The 20315-nt window shown below is 35.4% G+C and overlaps 3 protein-coding genes and 1 pseudogene across 3 annotated transcripts; 2 read left to right on the top strand and 2 right to left on the bottom strand.

Annotated features, from left to right (window-relative positions):
• The first annotated feature begins 24 nt into the window (after window positions 1–24).
• Window positions 25–2262, top strand: LOC120180485. Its single transcript, XM_039185800.1, has 3 exons — window positions 25–502; window positions 1602–1862; window positions 1960–2262. The coding sequence occupies exons 1-3, from the start codon at window positions 95–97 to the stop codon at window positions 2146–2148; spliced, it is 858 nt and encodes a 285-aa protein (XP_039041731.1). The 5' UTR covers window positions 25–94; the 3' UTR covers window positions 2149–2262.
• A 336-nt stretch (window positions 2263–2598) lies between these two features.
• LOC120180597 lies at window positions 2599–4919 on the bottom strand (annotated as a pseudogene).
• Window positions 4920–7466: 2547 nt separating this feature from the next.
• LOC120180708 (probable serine/threonine-protein kinase At1g09600) lies at window positions 7467–11122 on the top strand. Its single transcript, XM_039185997.1, has 7 exons — window positions 7467–8040; window positions 8603–8887; window positions 8975–9292; window positions 9481–9708; window positions 9848–9948; window positions 10101–10428; window positions 10867–11122. The coding sequence occupies exons 1-7, from the start codon at window positions 7621–7623 to the stop codon at window positions 10999–11001; spliced, it is 1815 nt and encodes a 604-aa protein (XP_039041928.1). The 5' UTR covers window positions 7467–7620; the 3' UTR covers window positions 11002–11122.
• A 2814-nt stretch (window positions 11123–13936) lies between these two features.
• LOC120180711 lies at window positions 13937–16236 on the bottom strand. The gene is made up of 3 exons (XM_039185998.1): window positions 15935–16236; window positions 14890–15046; window positions 13937–14121 (listed from the first exon to the last, which is right to left on the bottom strand). The coding sequence occupies exons 1-3, from the start codon at window positions 16179–16181 to the stop codon at window positions 14058–14060; spliced, it is 468 nt and encodes a 155-aa protein (XP_039041929.1). The 5' UTR covers window positions 16182–16236; the 3' UTR covers window positions 13937–14057.
• Window positions 16237–20315: the final 4079 nt, after the last annotated feature.

Below are 20315 nucleotides of genomic sequence, written 5' to 3'. Positions count from 1 at the left end.
CCACTCATTTTTCTGTGGCCATGCAATGCATTGAATGCAATCCCTTGCCTTTTCCCTTATCACTCTCTCCCCCTTCTAATTCTCTCCTCTTCCAATGGCCACCGCTTTCCACCATCATTACAATTTCACTTCCACTCCCATCCTCCGCCGCCTCCGGACTCCCCCAGCGCCGCCTCCCATTATCCTCCCTCCCAACGCTCCTCTTTCCGCTACGTACAGCTTCTCCATTAAACAATGCAGCAGCAGTAGAATCACTTGCAAAGCCACGGAAATGCCTTCCGTGAGCGAACAATCAGCGGCGTCTGACGGCGGTTCTGGTGGTGAGAACTGGGTTCCGGTGGTCCCGCTGGCGGTGCTGCCCAAGGGAGAGCGGCGTGTGATCATACAAGACGGAGAGAACATCCTGTTGCTTTGGTATAAAGATGAGGTTTTCGCTATTGAGAATCGTTCGCCCGCTGAAGGCGCTTACACTGAGGGCTTGCTCAACGCCAAGCTTACCCAGGTTCTTTTTTCTCCTCATTACCTTTGTAATTTTGAAGATTTAAATACTTCCTAAATTGTCAAAAATCCAGGTTTGGGGTTAAGTCATGCAGAATTTAAGTGTAAAGAAGCATTGGGTTGACATTAACAGGATTTAAACCCCAGATTTTTACTGGTTTTCAGCAGATTGTCAAGAAAAAAACACAGAATTAAACCTATAGAAAATATCCTTTTTTCCCCTTCTTTTTAGTACAGTGGAAATATGATGGTCTTCCAGTTTAGATATGCAAACACCGGAACTATTAGTTGAACTCTGAATTCAAAGTGCATTTACTTTGGTAATCACTGATTAATTGGTAATGAAACTACAAAGCTATTGTCTATAGGAAGCAGAGATTCTTCTGTTTTGCTTGCTAAGGCTGTGAAGTGGGAGGAAAAATACGTCACTTTTGTATGCAGTTCGCTACATTTTCAAGTTGTTGACATTTGTTTTGGGCAATCAAGTTAAGAGATATTAGCAAGTGGAAATTTGGGACAACATGAGAAGTTATATAACGATAAGGAAGTTGAACCTTTTTGTTTATACTGATTCTAAGAACAAATAGAAATCTATAACCTTTTTCTTTTTTAATTCTTATATCCTTCTGCATGTCTTCTCTTAATCGTTCGTCTTTCCTACGCAATTAAGCAATTTGATGGTGATCGTCATCTTAACTTCATAAAAGTTGTAATTGGTTCATGTGTTAATACATCTGAAGATTTCACAATGTCTTGAGGCATTTACGCTTGTCAGGTCTTACCAATACCATTTGTCATTTGATAAATACCACCATCTGTATTAACTCGGACTTTTCTTATGGACCCGCCAGTTCTCAGGTCTGTCCTATATTGCTGTACTTCCAAGGTCTGTCCTGAGTCCTGACATGCAAAATTATCTAATACTCAAACACCTTTGGGTATTGATCGATGTTAAACATCTGGTGTTTATGTAGTTGTTTTCATTTCATGAAAAGAGTTTAGCTGTTGACCAAACTGGTATTTTTCCTGCTAATGCTAAGGACTCTTAGAATTATGAATAGGATCAGATGTCTGATTGTACCTTCTTTTTCTCTCTTTTACAGGATGGTTGTATAGTTTGTCCGACAACTGATAGCACATTTGATCTTCGGACTGGAGCCATCAAGGAATGGTATCCAAAAAACCCAGTGCTGCGAGCCCTTACACCTGCTTTGAGGAAACTTTATGTTTACCCTGTAAAAACCGACGGTGAAAATGTTTATATCAGCATGCAAGGTGGTGTAAACTCCGATGCAGCCGCAGAGATTGTCTTCAGTGGAAAAGCTCAACCGGGGGTAACTGCTTCCGATGTCAATGTGGACGAGGTAACACATTGCTGTCATTTACAAGGCATAGTAAATTCAGACTCTTAGAAGCCTGTAATCGACTTGTCTGATAATCTTTGCTTATGCTTTTCTTTAGGTGAGAATGGTAATCGATGAGAACTCGGAGGGGTTTGGTTTCACGGGAAAGAACGAAATTATAAACGGGAAGGCAGCTATCATCGGTTTCCTGCTGTTGCTGGATTTTGAGCTCTTGACTGGTAAAGGTCTTTTAAAAGGAACAGGTTTCTTGGACTTCTTATATGCTGCTACAAATGCCTTCAATTAGATTCACCATTTCATTCACATTAGGTACAACCTTGCCTTTCCTTTTTCTTAAATACTTTTTGCAAGTTGAATCCTCTGGATATATGTATATTTACCTGGAATTGATTATTTGATAGTCCATGCTTAATACGTGCAACGAAATATGTTTCGAGAAAACAATACCAATTGTTGAGCGTTTAATCGATTATTTGACAGACGACACACGACAATTCATAAAATGAAGGCTTCTTTTGAAGGAGCCAGAAATATAAATCATAATATCAGTTACGATTATGAATATCGATAAATACATTATCACATAACGACAAATATGATCCTATGTTGAAGTAAACAAAAATTGCCACCGTTACTCACTCTTCTGCTGGATTGATGGACCGGCAGGAAGCTTCCTAGGAGAACTGCTCGTCAGCATATACCCGACTGTGCTGCCTTCAGATACCACACCCACCATCTATGTTCTTCTTTTACCATGATGTGAGAGCAGAAGTCGGAAACTCCAGTCAAGTATTTTGGGTGCAAATACCCTAAAGAGGAGGAATGAGTCGTGCCAACTCGGATACTTCACGTATGCATCTCCCCGGCATGCCACGGAAACGATCAGCCTCACAAACTCTTCCACAGGTCCACCACTTGCTTGTACCTGTAACGATTTAACATTTAAATGCACGCATGCAAAGCAACGCATTAACCAGACTGCATCCTCAATAACGATAACTGTGATCACAATGCCTTAATGGAAATCCAAATTATGTGATCACATCCTATGGAAGACCTTGATATCATGAAAACTTCCAGAAGTATTGCTATTTAATTGATACTTCTCGTTCTTCCTTCCATTGCATCTCAGCTCCCTCTTTGAGCATAAATTTTCCTCTCGTCTTTTCGCCTCCGATCCATCCATGTGTTGCATCGTTATGCCAACCTCATGATTCACTTCGAGATTGAGAGTGTAGTAAAAATTCACGAGAGCAGCTCTTGCAGCCTAAAACAAACACGAAGGAAGCATCAGGGTCATACATATAAAAGGAAACAATTATTCGATGCTAAGAGTTAAACTAATACATTAATTATTTTATATATCTTTCTGCACAAAAAGAAACTTAATAGTTCAGGAAAATCGAAGTGTCATTGTTCAAATCAAGAGCAAAATCAACTCAGGTGCTCATGTTGGTGCACATTATTACTGAATACAGGGTCAGGGTCAGGTTCAGGTTCACGTGTATTGGACTGATTAGAATTACAATTAGCTCTATCTATTAAGCCAGTGAAATCACTAGAATCTAGGTATTTGCATGTGATGATGATGCCATAGTAAAGTAATATATACTCGGCATACAAACTCATTCTTGGCAGCGGTAAGCAGTTCTCCAACGAAGAGTTCACAATGATTCGACCGTTAGTCTGCTGTAGGTACGGAAGAGCAACGAACGTCGGATAAACATTTCCCCAAAAGTTTGTCCTGAAAATTAACAAACCAACAAATCCTGCAGAAAGAAACTAAAAAACAGTTGAGGGGCAAAAAGAATCTCCTCTATATTACACTAGGCCAGCTTTTCGAGGCTTACCAACAAAATGGGAAACACTGAGGTGTCCATAACTTCGTCAAAGTAGAATGTATGTCCCAAACTTGTCACGTTCACCAGATGATCCACTGCAAGATCGATTATCAGAAAAAAAAAATACCAGCGGATAGCAAAATGATTTGAGCTTGATGTAGTTAATGAACGTACATCCTAATAGCATGGCTAGGAACATTCAGATACTTAACAGTTGATATATTACTTATAAGAACAACAAAAAAAGTATGGATATTTATCAGACAAATGTTTGCAAACAATTGCAAAAAGATGTGTTTAATGCTATACTGAGTCATAGTCTCTCATTGAAAACCGAGACTAAGGATACCACGCCCATAAAAGTTTATAGTTTCATTAACAAATCTCCTACAATCATCTTCCTTAACAACATCTGCAGCAATTACAATGGCGCAGTTTGCACCTATATATCTAGCTTTCTCGCTTACCGCTCGAAGCCGTTGTTCTCTCGCAACCAACACAAGATTTGCCCTCCTCTATGCATATCCTATGCAATTTGCTGCAATATTCATAAACAATTTACAACAACACAATACTTCATGACATTGGATTTAAAAAGATTGGTGATACTGGTGTGTGTATCTATAGAAACAATAGTACAAAACATGGATGGGCCCTAGCCGACTTTAAAATTTCATATTATCATATATTTCAGATTTTTTTCTTTTATATATTTTTTATTGATAAAATTTTATAATTTGTCCTTACTAAAAACTTAGAAATTTGTTCTCAAACATAAAATCATATATCCGTCTCCAATACAAAATTAAAATAGTTGCATAATTTCTCAATATAGTTATACTCTTCATTCGAGTAAAAGTTTTAAATCGATCTGATATTTCTATCGGATCAATCAATAATATCATTCTATCAATATATTTAACAATTTAAAGATTTTTTTAAATCAAGCAACCGGTAAACACTTCTAAATTATTCAAAGCTCGACGAATATGATGTACGTGAATATAATGGTAAATATTACCTCTCCAATACCAGAAGAAGCACCGGTGATTATAACCACTTTGTCGTCCATATTCTATGTAGTATTTAAGGTGTTGTAAAGCCATTCGCATGCATTGATAAAGCACAAGGCTGGCCATGAAAAGGCCAGCATCATCATGGTGGCAGGGGGGAAGGGAACCACTAAGTTGAGAAACGAGTTTACTAAATCCATCATCAGTGATCTCTCAATATGAAGAAGAAATGACTGATAAAATGCCTCAAAGAAATCGATATATTTTTTGCAGCCGTTAACGCAGTGAGGTTTGGGAAGAGGAAAACACGTGTAGGGGCGTGGCACGCTTGCTTAGCCACTTTCGTGACAATTGGAAGGTGCTCCTGACCAAAAAAAGACAAAGGCGAAGGAGGAGTCGTTTTTTCTTCTTCTTTGGCTGAGGACTGGATTGGATAATTTTAGTTTTGTATTATATAGGTTATTATATTAATTATTTTTAGATTTTATTTTAATTTAAATTTCATTATATAAATTCTTTTATATGTTTTAATTATTTTTGTGTTTTCTCATTAATAAAAATAATAATTTGTTAAAAGTGTTTAAATATATAACTAATATAAATATGATTTCAACACTTTAATTTTTTTATTTCTATAAAGAAAATAAACGCATATAATTTTACTGCATTTCATGTAAGCCTAATGTTGAGTGCATTATGCAAAGCTTAATTCACATATTATCTAACTAGATTCTCAATTAGTAGGTATAGATAAGTGATATATCAAATAACTTCATATCTTTTTTTTTAAAAAAAAAAAGTTAAAAATAATAATTCATTCATTCTGCGAGTGGCATGCAATGACGAGTTTAGCCGAATTTAATACAATATCTCTATTAAATTAAAAACAATAATTATTTAACTTTTTGTATAATATATGTAATTATACAACTGAACTCAAATTCAAGTTAGAATTGGAAATTTATTGACATGGAGTCGATTTAAAGAATTGTTCAGTTACTGTTAGTTGATGTAACGGGGCGAGCCTTCGCAATTAGTTAAGTAGTAAATAATTTAAACTCTCCCTTTTTAATATAAAAGGACTTATTTTAGTTATAAACGAATTCATAAATGTAAAGTACATTTTGTGAATTATCGTTCAACTTTTCAAAGAATGTTCGTGATAAAAAAATAATCATTATCATCGATAATAAATAATTCAATTTAAGAAAATAAACAAACTTTCTTCTTATCTCATTAAAAACTTAAAAAAATAAATAAATAATATTTTTAAAATTTGAATTGTTTTTGAACTATAAATTACTTGAACGTTGTTGATGTAATAGAGGTTTAGTGTTAGTAGAGATAAATACAAAACTAAGGGTTGTGTCTTTTTAGTTAAAAACAACTATTAGTATATTACATAATAGAATATAAGATTGAACAATATTAAATGTTCAATATCCTTTGTTTTATGGGTGAAAAAGGGTCGAGATAATATAAATATTATATTAAAATATAATTAAAAAAGTAGAAGAAAAAATTATTAATTTTTTATTGATTCTTTGATAAATAATATATATTAAATCAAATTTAAAGTTGTCACCAAATTAAAATCCCAAGTTCAAGGACAAATGTGGACCAAAATAAGTTGAGGAACCAAATTGGAAGATTTGTTAAGTTTAAGGACTAGATGTTGCTTTATCCATGATTTTTATACAACCTTCGTTATATGGTACAATTTGGCGGCAATCATATTCATTGGAGAAAGCGGGAGTCAATCTCCATAAAAGAATGCCCACGTGTCAACCTTTGTTTGTGATATCGCATGGACCCACCGCCACACATACTGCACTGCACGTCTGGAGTTTTCTCAACCGTTTGAAGATTTCCTTCATCTGTTTCCCCCTCCCTTTTGTTTTATTTCATAGAATTAAAAAAATAGTTTTTATATTTACACCAACAACATAATTACCATTATAATAAAAAAATCTAATAATTTCATTAAAAACAAAATATTTCAAACTTAAATTATTTACTAATATGATTCAAATTTACTATGAATTTAAATATTAATTTTAATTTAAACCCGAACATATTTTTTCAAATATTGATCTACCAAACTTAAATTTCTATTTTTATTAGAGAGATTTGGAAAAATATTATATTTTAAAAATAAAAATAATAAAAATAAAAATTAAGCTCGTTTTTAATATTATATCTGGATTTATTAAATTATTATTATTATTAAATATTTTTTTTTAAATTCAGACAAAGAACTTATGAGTAGGAAAATTATATTTTAACAAGGTGAAAATCGAAAATAGATAAGTAACAATGAGATTCTACACTACTGTCATGTCTGTTGTCTGTCTGTCATGTCCATGTAAATCTTTGGTTTCTCGTAATTTTAGGAACTAAACTCAATAAATCTCTTCCATTTCAATTCCGCTTCCACTTCTGTTGTTGTTCTTCTTCTTTTTATATAATGTCTCCGCTGTCTTTCAATTTTCTATTATTTTATGTTCTCTAGCCAAAACTAAAACTTTCCTTGCTGTTATTCCACCATTTATTTATTTTTCTTAATATAGTTTTTATTTTGTGAGAATGTTGATTTGGGTTTTCATTCCTTTTCCTCGCTAGTTTGTTTCTGCATCATCCTTCAATTTTTGTTTGTTTGTTTAATCATTCTGATCGTTCTCTAATTTACTCGGATTTTAATTGGTTGATTGTTGACGTACTTTCACAATCTGTGCGTTTCCTATAGAAGGAGAAGGAAGATTTTGGTTCTCAAACGGACGGTTTTAAATGCCGTGTGGGACCGAAATCGGTTGAGAAACGATGCTATCGTGAAGTTGGAATTCGGCAACAATGGCGGACATGGGAATCCCAAGATTTCTTTTGGGTTTCCCTGTTGCTTAATGCATGGTTAGAAGAGGGATTTTATATTTTATACAAACGTATTCGAGGCACAGCTATTCCAAAACACGGGATTGTTTGGGAGGGATTATGGGCTGCATCTGCTCGAAAGGAGGCCAAGATGAGAGTGTTGACGACCATGACAATGAGAAAGATGGAGATTTCAAGGGCGACAGCGACAAGGGATCAGTGCAATTGATTGCTCCTACACCTACGAAGAATGATGATCTTTTAGTTGCTCGACTTGCCTCCCTACGTCAACCATCCAAAGCTGGTCCTGTTTCAGTAGATACAGCTTGCTCTCCTGCTCGGCCCGACGCCGAACTAGTGGCTGCCGGGTGGCCTTCTTGGTTGGTTTCAGTTGCCGGAGAAGCTGTTAGGGGATGGCTGCCTCGGCGAGTCGAATCTTTTGACAAGTTAGAGAAGGTTATTACATCTCACGGATGCTTTCTTTTACTTTCTCTAAAACCAGTTTTAACTTTCTTTCTTTTTTTGGCTTTTTCTTAAATTCAATTTGGTTTCTTCCAATAAGCATGATCCTTCATTTGAAAGGCGTTGATATGCAATAATATTTAAACTTATGAAAGATGAAAATAAGGTAAAGTTTGCACATGGAGCAGGCATGAATAATTTGATTAACCATCACTTTAAAAGTGGTAAATATGTTGAATAGTTGAACTGGGAAATTCTCTGGTTAATGGGTCAAAGTTACATTGCTAGCAAGTTTTTGCAATATTACTCGGACTTGTATGAGTGTCATTTGAGTATGTGTTCGATACGAACAATTTATGATATTGGAATAGCTTCAGTATTTTTGAAAAAAACTTTATTTTGTATGTTTCAAATCATCTTTGTTTCTGCAAATTGTTTTTAGGTCGTCATTCATCGCTGTTGGAGAACATGTTTTGGCTTATCTTTTGTTATGTGCAACAAAATTCTTTTCATGAGTGTTTTTTTAACATACCGACATAGTATTTTGTATATGCAGGTTGGTCAAGGAACTTACAGTAGTGTATACAAGGCTCGTGACCTAGAAACTGGCAAAATAGTTGCCATGAAGAAGGTCCGGTTCGTTAATATGGATCCTGAAAGTGTCCGCTTCATGGCTAGGGAAATCATCATTTTACGGAGGCTTGACCATCCGAATGTTATGAAGCTTGTGTGTATAGTCACTTCAAGGATGTCGAGCAGCTTGTACCTTGTCTTCGAGTACATGGACCATGATCTTGCAGGGCTTGCAGCAACTCCTGGCATCAAGTTCACCGAACAGCAGGTACATGTTTGTCTATTGCAATAAGATACCTTGCTCATGATATATCTCCTTTTGGTCTTATAAGTGGCATATGCAATTTTTTTGTAGATAAAATGTTACATGCAGCAGCTGTTTCGTGGCCTTGAACACTGTCATAGCCGTGGTGTTCTGCACCGAGACATAAAGGGCTCCAATCTTCTGATCGACAACAATGGAGTTCTTAAGATTGCAGATTTTGGTTTAGCTACATTGTTTAAACCTGACCAAAAGCAGCCACTGACAAGCCGTGTTGTAACTCTTTGGTACCGTGCACCCGAGCTTTTGCTTGGGGCCACTCAATATGGAGTTGCAATAGATTTGTGGAGTGTGGGTTGCATCCTTGCTGAATTATTTGCTGGGAAACCGATTATGCCCGGAAGAACAGAGGTAGTCTCTCTTTATGTGTTGGAATATGACTGCATGGCTGATTCTGCATATTCTTCCAAATGCACTTTCATTTTGCTTTGTTATTCTGAAGAAGCATGCTAACACTATGTTACTCGAACTTCGACATGTATGTTAGATATGTGTATGTACAATTTTTTTCTAAGTTCTTTCATTTCTGATTACTCCAGGTGGAGCAAATGCATAAGATCTTTAAACTATGCGGCTCACCCTCCGAAGAGTATTGGCAGAAAACGAGACTTCCGCATGCAACTAGTTTTAAACCTCAACAACCTTACAAACGATGTGTATCCGATACTTTCAGAAGCTTCCCGCAGTCTGCCTTGTCTCTTGTTGATAAACTCCTCTCACTGAAACCAGATGTTCGAGGATCCGCTACTTCAGCACTTAGAAGTGAGGTATTTGGACAACCATCTAAATGCTTTTTTGTTGTTGTTCAGTATTTTTTTCTTCACTTCTTGAAACACAAAATTTCCGGTTTTATTTGAATTTTAACATCCTTCTGTCATATTGTTGGACCTATGGTTGAATCATCAGTTCTTTACAACGGAGCCTTTCCCCTGCAATCCATCAGATCTGCCAAAATATCCTCCAAGCAAGGAACAAGATGCCAAACTTCGTAATGAGGAAGCAATAAGGTTTGTCTTTTTCAACCTTTTTTAACCTATTCCTACATAAACCCAGGCTTTGCTAAGTAGTCATGTCTTCTTCTTCTACTATTTTATTTTATGAGGTTTTGAGGATTTTTTGTATCCATCTTTTAAACCTTTATTCTCTCATGTAACTTCAGGAAAAGAGAAGAGGCTGTCAAGGGAAGAGGAGCTGAATCGGTTCGTTTACCTGAATTAATCGCTCAGGGGCAATCAAAACCAGGCACCACTCTTAAATACGACCATCCTAGTGCCTCGGCCATTAGAATCGATCCTTGCAAGGTCGCCTCGCAAAATGGCTTTTCTCATTCCTCTTCGATGATCCATCCTAGTGCAGTAGAGTTATTGAACAAGGCAGGTTGTACGAGAAACACCAGAAACTTTAGGAAACAGAATTCAATGAAGCCTCAGGCAGTTAACACTTCCTATAAGCAAGATGATGGAGCATCAAACAAAGATCAAGCATCGGTAAATAAACCAACTATTTCCAACTACTTTTCATTTAACTTCTCATGTTATCATCATCGTATCATTCTAAGGTCAGATCATCGGGTCATCTTACATACCTATGTTACTTTGACATGAGTGCAACTTCCTATATGGATATGGAATTGTCTAACATGGGGGAGCAACTCTCACACAGACACACATATATACATAACCTTAGAGAGAAGAATTAGTTATATACACAACCTGAGTTCTGATTGAGAAGTTCTGTGCTGATGAACTCAAATTCTTGTATAGTAGTCTATTCAAGTTTCTGACCTTTTTGAACGAGTATATGCAATATCAGGATGTTAAATGTCGAGTTTTGAGTAGAAGTGGTTCTTGTCAACTCCAAGACTCGTATCATGTCATCACTGTGCATCGTTTTATAATGTTCGATATGTTTGCAATCTATTGCAGGTATATGTACCGAAGAAAAACAGGATCCACTGTTCTGGACCACTGGTGCCTCCTGGGGGAAACATCGAAGATATGCTTAAAGAGCATGAAAGGCAAATCCAGGAGGCTGTACGAAAAGCACGCATTGAGAAGTGAGGAAAGCAGTAAAACGTTGCAACGTACAACTCAACTCCATCATAGTGAATACATCGTAAAGACCATATGCTCTTTGCTTGTCTCCTTGTCAGAAGCTTGCTCCGAGAGCTCTCCTCCTAGACAGAAGCTTGCTTTGAGAGCTCTCTGATACTATTTTCGCTTCGAAATGCCAAGTTGCAACCCTGTGAACTTATTTGTTCATCGTCCGAAATCCCAAAACATGACGAGATCGAGATGTTACATTGAATTGGAGTCATGAGACGTCAAATTTTCATGAAATGTTGATAGGGTTGATTTAGTTGGTTTGGTTACTTGCGTTGCGATTGCATGAGGTGAGGCAGGAATTTGCTTTGTATAGTAGGAATTTGCTTTTGATCAAAAAGTTAAAGATAGAATCCTCTTTCAGCATTTCTTTTTGTTAATTCTCTTTATATGAATGTGTATGTATATATGCATCTCTACCATTTTCACTCTCCAAATGGGAAAAATTTTCGTTAGTCCCTTTAAAAATTAGGACATAATAAGTTGTATTTTAACCCCATAGAATGATAAAATTGTATTTTGATCCCTTAGAATGATAAAATTCCAATTTAATTCTAAAAATTGTAATGTTACAAGCTAATACAATGATAGAATTACTTTTTTACTTCTACAAATATTTATAATTCAATTTTGGTCCCTAAAAATTTCTATGTATAGGACAAATGTAATTATACTTTCAGTGTCAATTATTTTTTTAGTTAATGATGACAAAATATTAGAAAAGGTAGGATTGAAAGGTGACAATTAGATAAAAACTAAAAATTAACTCGATGTGATTTTTGAATCAACTTTATTAAACTCCATTGATTAAATTAGTCAATTAAAATGTAAATTAAATATTTAATGTATAATTTTAATATTAAATAAATATTACTATTTAAGTAATAAAGATATATATTTAATTTAATGATATGGTGTTTAATGTATGAATGATTCAAAAGTCTAGTTTTATCTTTTAATAATAATAATTTTAATAAAATACAAATTTAATTTTCTTTGGAACCAATTTTCTTTTCCTTTTGTTTTGGTTACTAGTAGTTAAAATTAGGCTAAGGACTAGAACGCCATACGTGCATGAATCCCTAAGCCATCCATGTAAATAAGATGCCGCAACCCTTGAGAACGGCGATCCACCGCAGTGAAGCCAGTCGGTTGGTTTCTGCCAAGCCCAGCCATAAAATTAGCTGGCTGCGTTTACCCTCACACGGCACGTAAGACAGCCGGATCTCCCACTCTTGCCAGTAGTCCACGGATATGGCAGACGAGTCCTGATCCTTTGCCCACGGGGGTAAGCTGAACTGCATTACAAAGCAAACTGTTGGACTGCATCATCATGCAGTACCTGAAGCACTTCCGCTGGAAGCAGACCAAATACCTGTAGATCCAGATCAACTTGCTTAGCCGCCACAGCTATCCTGTCAGCTGCTCCATTCCCTTCACAATGCGTGTGTCCAACAGAAACCTCCCATTCCATGTTTAGCCATCCTAGAACTGATCGTCTGCAAATTCCTTTCACGTTCCTGTCTACCAGCACCTTGAGAATCTCGTAATGCTCTACAAACTTCTCAACATAGTATTTTTTCCCCAATATGGCTTCAGATTTCATTGAAACCGATCGGACCTGCGCATTTGCATCACCTTCTGCACTGCTTTATGTAAGCAAATTCACCACTTCAACTGAATCAGTTTCAATGATAGCACTCTGCATACTGGCCACAGCCAGCCCGTCATACACTCCTCAAAGCTGATGCACATCCAATCTCCATGACTGTTTTGTAATACACCACCAGAAGTAACCAAACCCGTCGGTATTCAATTTATCCCAATCATCCAACGGAGGTATCCATGAAATCATCTGCAAATTCCTCTCACGTTCCTGTCGACCAGCACCTTGAGAATCTCGTAATGCTCTACAAACTTCTCAACATAGTATTTTTTCCCTCAATATGCCTTCAGATTTCATGAATTCAGGATCAAAGATTTATTAACATTTTGTGTAATACTCAAATGTTTATATTACACAATACTACCCAATTCGTAATATTGAGTAAATTACACAAAATATTATTAAAATTGTGACAATTTATGTAATTTGATAGAACTTTCCCATAACCAGCCTTACCTTATTCTACGTTCCTTACCCTAGAAGTACCTCAGGAAAAAAACCAGAGGAAAAAAAAAGTAGAATGAAGATCATTAGTTTCCCGGTGAGCCACCAGTTTCTGATTGCACCGGTTCAACCACCCGGTTTGGTGCAGTTTTTTCTATCACTGAACAGGAGAAGGAAAGGAGAATGAAGATCAATTGACTAAAAAAGGCAGTTAATAATCTGTACATATGGTTTCATTACCTACACATCAAGATTCAAGATTCAACTTCTTAATTCTACATCCATTGGGACATTACCTGTTAGATACCCTACCCTATATATCTTGCTTAGGCTTCCTGCTTAATTCTAAGTAGGGTCCACCCATTTTCTGCAAAATCTCCTTCCACAAATTTTCTGACCAAGTGTCCGATGAATCTCCAAAAATCAGATTTGGGCTGCATGCGGCCACGTGCCAATAATCCGACTCAATTTCCTCTCTCAACTGATCCAACTGCCATCCAGCATACCCGACAAAGAACTTAAAATCCTGAGACTTGAGTGTTCCTCTCTTCACCAGCTCGGCAGCTTCCTCCAAACTATTTCGAGCACCGAAACAGAGGCCAGGAATCACCTCTTCAAACCCAGGAAGCTTCGACTTCTTTCCCACATTTACAAGAAACACACTTGCTTCAAGAGGCCCCCCAAAGTGCAGGGAACAATCGGTAAAGGTAGTGGCTAATACATTATTAGTGGGTTTCATGTGTTTGATCTTCTTGTGAAGTGGACGATTAATAACAACTCCAAATGGCCCTTCTTGTGGATGTCTGGTTCCTGATCTCAGAAGGAGAACTACCGTTCGTTCAAACGAGCGAACTCCATCAAGCTTCTCAGTAGCAATCAGGCACTGAAAGTGGGTGTGCCCATTTCAGGCAAAGAGGTTTCGACACATGAGGTGTCTCACCTTGACCATCGGAATCTGCCTTTTCTTCCTGTTAAAAGATATACATAAGTTAAATGTTTCTATAGAGCACAAATTCCAAATTTTCTACACATCGCTTGCAATGCTTGTCATTTACATAAAAAGGTCAACTGGCATTGAAAAGAACTAATAATAACCCCAGAAAGTATACAGATTTTGCTTCCAAATGCAGCATGTGATAAAAGACAACAAAAAGTGTTACCAATATGACCGGATTCAACTTCAAGTTTGAGAAATTAAACTACATCTGTATCATCTTCGTTAAAGGCACCAAAACCTATGTTACTAGATTTAGGTGCGAATATTGGTATGGGTTTGTCTACAACATGGGTACTTGTCAGATTTTTTAAAAAACTTTTGTGTTTGAAGGGATCTTTTGTAGTCATATCTCCATATCCATGTGTCGGATACGAATTCTGAACACAAGTACTTCAATAAAAATAGAGTCAGACAACATAATAAAACATTAAATAATTAAAATTTTATACAGTTAGAATAAGCACAAGGGGTTCATTTGATTTCGGCTGCATACTAAGGTACACATCTTGACTAAACTAATTTGTTTCTTAGAAAGTAGAAACACTAAGAGAAAGACTTTTGCCCGACATATAGATATAAAGATATCATCTCCAAAGATCTTCCAAATAATAATAATCATAAAACACTTAGAAAACGTTTACCATACCCATGTTTGGAACACACCCGAGCGCAAGTAACATAAATTTTACCCCTCAAATATTGGAGAAGCAGCATGTACACAAATAAGGGACGGAAAAACGCCACCTGGTAGTTATTATATAGCATTGCTCTGAACTCTCTCCAGTTCGTGTTTACATCATGAGACTTCTGAGAAGCATCATCCTCAGATTTATTGCTGTCTGAAGACTTATTTATTCTTGAACTGTCTCGATCAGGAATAGGTTGATCACCATTTCCTGGATAAATTACCACGAACATTCAAAAACTATGTTAAATTCAAGTTGTGGTCCGTGAGAACTCTGAAATGCCAATTTATGCATCATACTGTACACCAAATACTAATAACAAGATGAATTAATGGAACAAAAAGGAATGAAGGACTAAATGAATTGTATAAGGCCAAAATTAAGGGAAAAGTTAAAGATCACCAAAGAAACAAAACAACAAAGCTACCCTCAATTCCTAAAATCCCTTTTGTAAACTATGTTCTTGAAAGTTGATGTAAGAGCATTCACCAAATCTGAATGAATATTGGCATCGACCTCTTGGCCTAGCAGCAAGAGGCTCGCAACTCATAAAAGCATGGTGCCATTACTTTTACTTTCTATCCATCATATCAAACACACATGAAGGAAAAAGAAAACAATGTAAGAATAAAATTGTTTCCCCATTTTCAAGTCATTTGAAAGGGAAAATATATACCAAGAATCAGTACCAAAGCCGCAAACCCTAGTTCGAATAAGAAAAACTCCAACATTTAGACTAAAATAACTTAAAATTTAATACAATAGCATTACCTGTGGCAACGATAAATATCCCTTAGAGAAAATCGAAATTCCAATAAGCAATTCGCAATTCTACAGTTAAGAATAGTACATCAAATAACTAATCCAATAACTAAATTAAATGGTCAGTCATTATCCCTCAATGTTCAAAACTAATCCAGTATTTGAACTAATCATCCTTAAACACTTTCAAGTGTTCAACAAGTGGGTTGAAAAACCCAAAGATATAAATTACAAATTATCCACAAAATTAATTACTGAAAAAAGAAATTAAAACAAGGCCAAAAGCTATGATTTTTCCTAAATTTGCATGAGAAAAAAAGGGAAAGTGAGGCATACCGGAAGATGAGGAAGAGGAAGATGAATTGTCGTGATTACTGTTCTTGGCCATAGATTTAACGGTGAAAGAACGATGGGCAGATGAAGGAAGGCATATCCTTGAAACCCTGATTTGAAAGACTCCAAATTTCGAAATCTTAAAAGAATTGAGTCTTTCAGGAGTCGAATTCCTCTTCGACAACAAAGAAGCAGAGGAAAAAGGATTCACAGGGTTTGCGTTCTTCAAGTGAACTGCCCAAGGATCCATTTCCCCCCTCAAAAGACAGCTACTTGATCTTATTCTCGGTACCGTTCGGAAGAAAAGAAAGGAAAATACGATGATGAGAGAAAACCTGTAGTAACAGATTATATGGATTTGATTATTAACGGAATTATTAAAGGAGAAAATGAAAAGAAGATCGACAAGTAACTGAAAATGACTCTTTTGGCACTCGAATAGATTGAGAATATACTTTGTTTTAGGACATTTTTTATTGTTTTCAAATCTATTTTTAAAATAAAAAATAAGCAGAGTATAAAGTATTTTAGGTGAAAATAGTTTTTAAAAGTTGAAATTTTATCTTATGTGTTGGGATTTTTGGAAGCTCGAATCGACAATCGGAATGGTTTGTAAAGAGGAATCGGAACGGTTTTGTGTTTAGGGAGTAAGGAGATTGAAAGATAGAGAATTGCACAGCGATTTATAGTGGTTCGACTTTCTCAACCAAAGTCTACGTCCACTACCTTAGCTCCTCACCAAGGATTTTTCAATAAATTCACTAATTTGTTCTTTCTTTTGAGGATAAAGAGTAACCTTACAAACTCCTTAGTTTTTTCGGGCTAAACTAGAATATTTCCCTAGCTTTTACACGGGCTAAGCTAGAACATTTCTCTAGCTTTTACACGGGCTAAGCTAGAACTTTTTCCCTTTACAAAATGATAAAAGATGTAAACAAGAAAACCTCTCTAAGATAGGTGTTTACAAGATTGAGCTCACAAGAACAAAATATTTACAAGAGAAATATGAAATAAGATTGAAAAACTCTTCTCTTGTGTTTGATTGCTTCGATAGTTGTTCTCTTACATCTTCAAGTGTCATTAGCTTGTATTTATAGCTTGGAATGTATTTGAAGTCGTATATAGTCGTTGGGGATGAGAAACAATTAATAAAACAACTTGGAGCGTAGGGGGAATCGGTACCCCCTCATGGGGAATCGGTTCCCTAATTGTAATCTGTTTTTGACCGTTAGACAGGGAGAATCGGTACCCCCTGGGGGAAAATCTGTTCCCCTGGGTGGGGAATCGGTACCCCCGGGGGGAATCTGTTCTCCTAAGGGGGAATCTGTACCCCTGGGTAATCTGATTTTTCTTGAAACCCTTTAAAAAGAAAATATTTTTGGCTCGATTAAGGCTCGAAATACTTTGTAAAATTGTTTTAAAATAGTTAAGTATAAAATACAATTTTACACTTTAGTAATGATTAAAATGAACTTTGAAAGACTTGGAGTAATATTTTTATATTCGAATAATTATATCGAATTTACTTAGAAAATCATTTGTAAAATCTTAAAATTCATTTGTTATATCGAAAAATCAAAATGTTTTCAACAATCTCCCCCTTTTTGATATAACAAAACATTTGAGTAATTTTAAGATTTTGAATTCAAGTTTGAAATTACTCCCCCCTTACTTTAACACTTCTCCCCTTTAAAACACCTCAACACTTCTCCCCCTTTTTGTTAAATCAAAAAGACTCTAATCTTTTAAAGTTCAAAATAACTTTGGAGAGTAAGTAGTAAATTTGACATTTTAAAAATCATTTGAAAAAAAAATCAAAACTCCTCCTCAATAAATGCATTCCAAATAAAATTTAGCTTTAAGAACAAGACACTTAAATAAAATTGAATTTCAACAAAGAATAACAAACATGTTAGTAGCACATGAAATTCAATACATCCACGTCTAAAATACTTTATGCAATATCAATTATTGAAATTAAGTGCATATGCATAAAGTTTTCCAAAAATGTTATGCATTTGAAAATTTTGATATCAATTGTTAGATATATCATTTTCATTTAAACCACATGCATAAACATTTAAATTTAGGTCAAAAATTTTAAAATTTATAAAATCAAAAACATTTGAAAGTTGATATCAATTATTAGAGAGATATCATTTGCATTAAAACTTTTGACAAAAAAAAATTATGATGAACTAAAAATTCTTAAAAATTAATATAAATTTAAAATGTTCATCATAATAATCTTTTCAACATACATGAGATTAAAACAATGATGCATAATCATTTAAAACCAAAACTCATGCATGCTTAAAATCAAATGAGCAACCAAAATTAAAAACATTAAGCTTAGAGGTTACCCATTCCTTTTTCATGTGTGGCTAGAGCATCTTGAATATCATCACTTTCATCACCATTGCTCCCACACACCTACAAGAGATATTTATTTTGATTTTGGTATCCAAATTGCTTTGGATCCTTGGACGTTAGGTTCAATGTCCCTTGTTCCTTTTGGAATACATACTTGTCTAATTTTAAAACGATTTCTTTTCTTCAAATGACAAGTATGTTCCTTATGACCATGATAATGACAATGTGAGCATATTGTCATTATTGAACTAAATAAATTATTTAAAATGATTTCTTTTTCTTTTGTTAAGCATTCAAGCTTAACTTTTAAATCAAAATTTTCTTTTTCAACACTTTCAATTTTTATTTTTGAAAGCTCTAAATCCTTTTTCAAAATATCATTTTGGATTTCAAAATCTATTTTTGTTTTCAAAAGAAAATCATTTTCGATTTTAAATTTTGAAATCATTTTCTTATATTTGGAGTTCATGGTCTCAAACTTCGAATATAACCTATTAAAAGCATCTTGTAACTCATTAAACGTATATGAATTAAATTCATTTGAGTTAGAAGATACCTCGGGCTCTTCACGAGCCATTAGAGACACCACCTTTGTTGGTTCTTCTTTCTTGTTTCCATGGATTTCCTCAAGCTTATTCCAAAGCTCCTTGGCATTTGAACATGAAGAAACCCCTTCATAGATTTCATGACCAAATGCACAAAACAGCATGTGCATGGCCTTGGCATTAAGTTGAGCTTTCTTCCGTTCTTTGTCACTCATCTTCTTCTCATTCTTCTTTGGAGAAGAGTAGCCGTTCTCGATTATCTCCCATGCATCAAGATCATTGGATTGGATGAATACATTCATTAATTTCTTCCAATGACGATAGTTGTCTCCATTGAAGTATGGAGGCTTGTTCGTTGGTAGGGAGTCTTCCATGTGGAACGAGCCGGAGGTGGAAGCCATCTTCTCGGTTGTGTTGGGAATTGCGCAGCGATTTAGAGTGGTTCGACTTTCTCAACCAAAGTCTACGTCCACTACCTTAGCTATCCACACTAAGGATTTTCCAACAAATTCACTAATTTGTTCTTTCTTTTGAGGACAAAGAGTAACCTTACAACTCCCTCAAGAATTATATCCCAAATTCTTGAGCACACTCTTTTTCAAAGAGAAATACACAAATTTGCAAACTTACAAGGAAAACCTCACAAGGTAAGATGTTTGCACAATTCTAGAACAAGAAAAGAACACTAAAAAATAATTACAAATGAGCACAAATGGTGTTCTTGAAAGCAAAATGAATATTGAAAGGAAAATTGGCTTGATTTGCACAAACTTGATGTTTGATGCTTTCTTTCTTGTTTCTCTATGATTTCATATTGATCAAAGGCTTCAAAACTTGTTTAAATACTCCCTCAATTGATTCTGAACGTTGGGGATGATTAGTGGAGTCAATGGAGCCGTTTAAGTGTGAAAACCATTAATACAACAGCTTGGAGCGTGGGGGGAATCGGTACCCCTCATGGGGAATCGGTTCCCTAAGTGTAAAATTCAAATATTTCGACCGTTGAACAGGGGGAATCGGTACCCCTGGGGGAATCGGTTCCCTCCGAGCATACTAGAATTCTCGGAGCCAAACCTATTCAGGGGGGAATCGGTACTCCCTTGGGGGGGGGAAATCGGTTCCCTCTGAGCAATCTTGAATTTTTGGCTTTGAAATGGTTCGAAATATTTTGTAAATTTATTTTGAAATTATTTTAAGATTAAAACTTAATTTTACACTTGAGTAAGGATTAAAAATGACTTTTGAAAGATTTGGAGTAATATTTTGATATTCGAATAATTATATCGAATATACTTAGAAAATCTTTAGGAAAATCTTAAAATTTATTTATCTTAATTTGTTATATCGAAATATCAAAATGTATTCAACAATCTCCCCCTTTGTGATATAACAAAACATTTTAATAATTTTAAGATTTTGGAATAAAGTTTTGAAATTACTCCCCCTTACTCTAACACTTCTCCTCT

The sequence above is a fragment of the Hibiscus syriacus genome, unplaced genomic scaffold, assembly GCF_006381635.1.
Source record: "Hibiscus syriacus cultivar Baekdansim isolate YM2019G1 unplaced genomic scaffold, ASM638163v2 tig00112498_pilon, whole genome shotgun sequence".
Classification (NCBI taxonomy): domain Eukaryota; kingdom Viridiplantae; phylum Streptophyta; class Magnoliopsida; order Malvales; family Malvaceae; genus Hibiscus; species Hibiscus syriacus.
This window is presented reverse-complemented; position numbering and strand designations above follow the sequence as displayed.

Bases quoted from the DNA above. Each gene is read 5' to 3' on its own strand.
- LOC120180485 (XM_039185800.1), top strand. From the start codon at position 95: ATGGCCACCGCTTTCCACCATCATTACAATTTCACTTCCACTCCCATC. The intron at 503-1,601 runs GTTCTTTTTTCT...TCTCTTTTACAG, and splicing joins TCAACGCCAAGCTTACCCAG to GATGGTTGTATAGTTTGTCC. The intron at 1,863-1,959 runs GTAACACATTGC...GCTTTTCTTTAG, and splicing joins CCGATGTCAATGTGGACGAG to GTGAGAATGGTAATCGATGA.
- LOC120180711 (XM_039185998.1), bottom strand. From the start codon at position 16,181: ATGGATCCTTGGGCAGTTCACTTGAAGAACGCAAACCCTGTGAATCCT. The intron at 15,047-15,934 runs GTATGCCTCACT...TAATTTATCCAG, and splicing joins TTCCTCTTCCTCATCTTCCG to GAAATGGTGATCAACCTATT. The intron at 14,122-14,889 runs GTTTTTCCGTCC...ATCTTTTAACAG, and splicing joins TATAATAACTACCAGGTGGC to GAAGAAAAGGCAGATTCCGA.
- LOC120180708 (XM_039185997.1), top strand. From the start codon at position 7,621: ATGGTTAGAAGAGGGATTTTATATTTTATACAAACGTATTCGAGGCAC. The intron at 9,293-9,480 runs GTAGTCTCTCTT...TGATTACTCCAG, and splicing joins TTATGCCCGGAAGAACAGAG to GTGGAGCAAATGCATAAGAT. The intron at 9,949-10,100 runs GTTTGTCTTTTT...ATGTAACTTCAG, and splicing joins CGTAATGAGGAAGCAATAAG to GAAAAGAGAAGAGGCTGTCA.